The sequence below is a fragment of the Brassica napus genome, chromosome C4 (genome assembly GCF_020379485.1).
Source record: "Brassica napus cultivar Da-Ae chromosome C4, Da-Ae, whole genome shotgun sequence".
Classification (NCBI taxonomy): Eukaryota; Viridiplantae; Streptophyta; class Magnoliopsida; order Brassicales; family Brassicaceae; genus Brassica; species Brassica napus.
The window spans coordinates 44,830,191-44,831,845 of NC_063447.1; the positions used below are offsets into that span (position 1 = coordinate 44,830,191).

Sequence of the window (1,655 nt, forward strand, 5' to 3'; positions counted from 1 at the left end):
TTAGAGAGATCTTTGTACGTTTTCCATTTGTTGTAGGGAGAAAGAGGAAAATAGAAAATATCTCACTCAAATCTTTCAAAAATCTTTACAATATCTTTTAAAATCAGCCGGACAGCTATAATTGTACTTGCCATGTGATTGCCTCATTTACAGAGGGATCAAATTGTAATTCCGCCTCTTCATATAACATTGTACATCACATATTATTATTGTGGTAGGTAGATCACTAATTATACAAAAGTTTTAGGATTTTGACCCAATTGACTCTAAAAATAAAACACACAATTTTTGACTTTGGGAAGGTTGATTGTTTTCAACCTTAAGCTAACATTACATATATGATTTGGTTACTTAAGAGTTTGTAATCTTAACACTATATCATGATTATCTAATCCTATAATTCTGATTTATCTCTATAGTTTTATGCATCACATTTTTAATTTAAAATTTTGTCTTCAATTCATGATTTTAAAATTTCATCATTCAATTTACAATTTCACAAATTTTGATATTAGATCATGATCTTGCTATTTTGATGTAATACATCGAATTGAACTTATAATTATCATGCAGTGTAAGAATTTTATAAGTATATTACTATAAGTAGTAAATGCTCGATTATTGAAAATATATGATGGAAAACTTGTTGATCTCTCAAAAAAAAAACATAACATAATATAAAATAAATAGATATATAAAAACAGATGGAAAAGAGAAGATATATACATAGATGATATCACTTTAAATTGTACAAGAAATATTATGAACAGAGAAATTATCTTCATTGTTAATTAGTCCCATCCTTGCATTAGCATCTCAATGTCATCCATGGATTCACAAACATTGGTAAAGTAATCATCCCATGAAAATGTTGTAGCTGGCTCGGGAACATATCATAACAAAACAAAATAAGCATCTCAATGAAAATATGTGATGGAAAACTTGTTGATCTCTCAAAAAAAAACATAACATAATATATAATAAATACATATATAAAAACAGATGGAAAAAAAGAAGATATATACATAGATGATATCACTTTAGATTGTACAAGAAATATTATGAACGGAGAAATTATCTTCATTGTTAATTAGTCCCATCCTTGCATGAGCATCTCAATGTCATCCATGGATTCACAAACATTTGTAAAGTAATCATCCCATGAAAATGTTGTAGCTGGCTCGGGAGCATAGCATGATGTTGTGGACATACTAGCCAATGGTTCTATGGTCTGTGTTGTAGCATCCAGACTCAAATCCATCTCTCCATTAAAAGCATTTTCATAATCATCATCCTTAGTGCTATCTGTTTCTTTGGTATTAGGAGATTCATTCTTGTTTGTGACATCTCTTATATATCTTGCGAGGATGACATTTTGGGGTGGGTTTGCATCTTTATCACGTTTCTTCATTCTCATCAAATGCATCCGACGTTTTGTAGCATTCCAACGATTCTTAATAGCATTTTCAGTTCTTCCACAGAGTTTTAAGGCAATCTTGGCCCATTTGTTACCAAAAACCTTGTGGGCTTCAACCAATATTTGATCTTCTTTTTCAGTCCATGCGTTTTTCTTAAATCACATTAATAATAAATATATATAAGTAACTGATTGCATTAACAATATATAATAATTTCTTATATTTTTGTTCGTGTAG

The 1,655-nt window shown here is 29.5% G+C and overlaps 1 protein-coding gene across 1 annotated transcript; it reads right to left on the bottom strand.

The window, feature by feature from the left end:
• Nucleotides 1-1,090: 1,090 nt before the first annotated feature.
• On the bottom strand, nt 1,091-1,411 carry LOC125586110. Its single transcript, XM_048755922.1, has one exon. It carries the CDS (start codon nt 1,409-1,411, stop codon nt 1,091-1,093), a length of 321 nt encoding a protein of 106 aa, XP_048611879.1.
• Nucleotides 1,412-1,655: the final 244 nt, after the last annotated feature.

Bases quoted from the DNA above. Each gene is read 5' to 3' on its own strand.
- LOC125586110 (XM_048755922.1), bottom strand. From the start codon at position 1,411: ATGAAGAAACGTGATAAAGATGCAAACCCACCCCAAAATGTCATCCTC.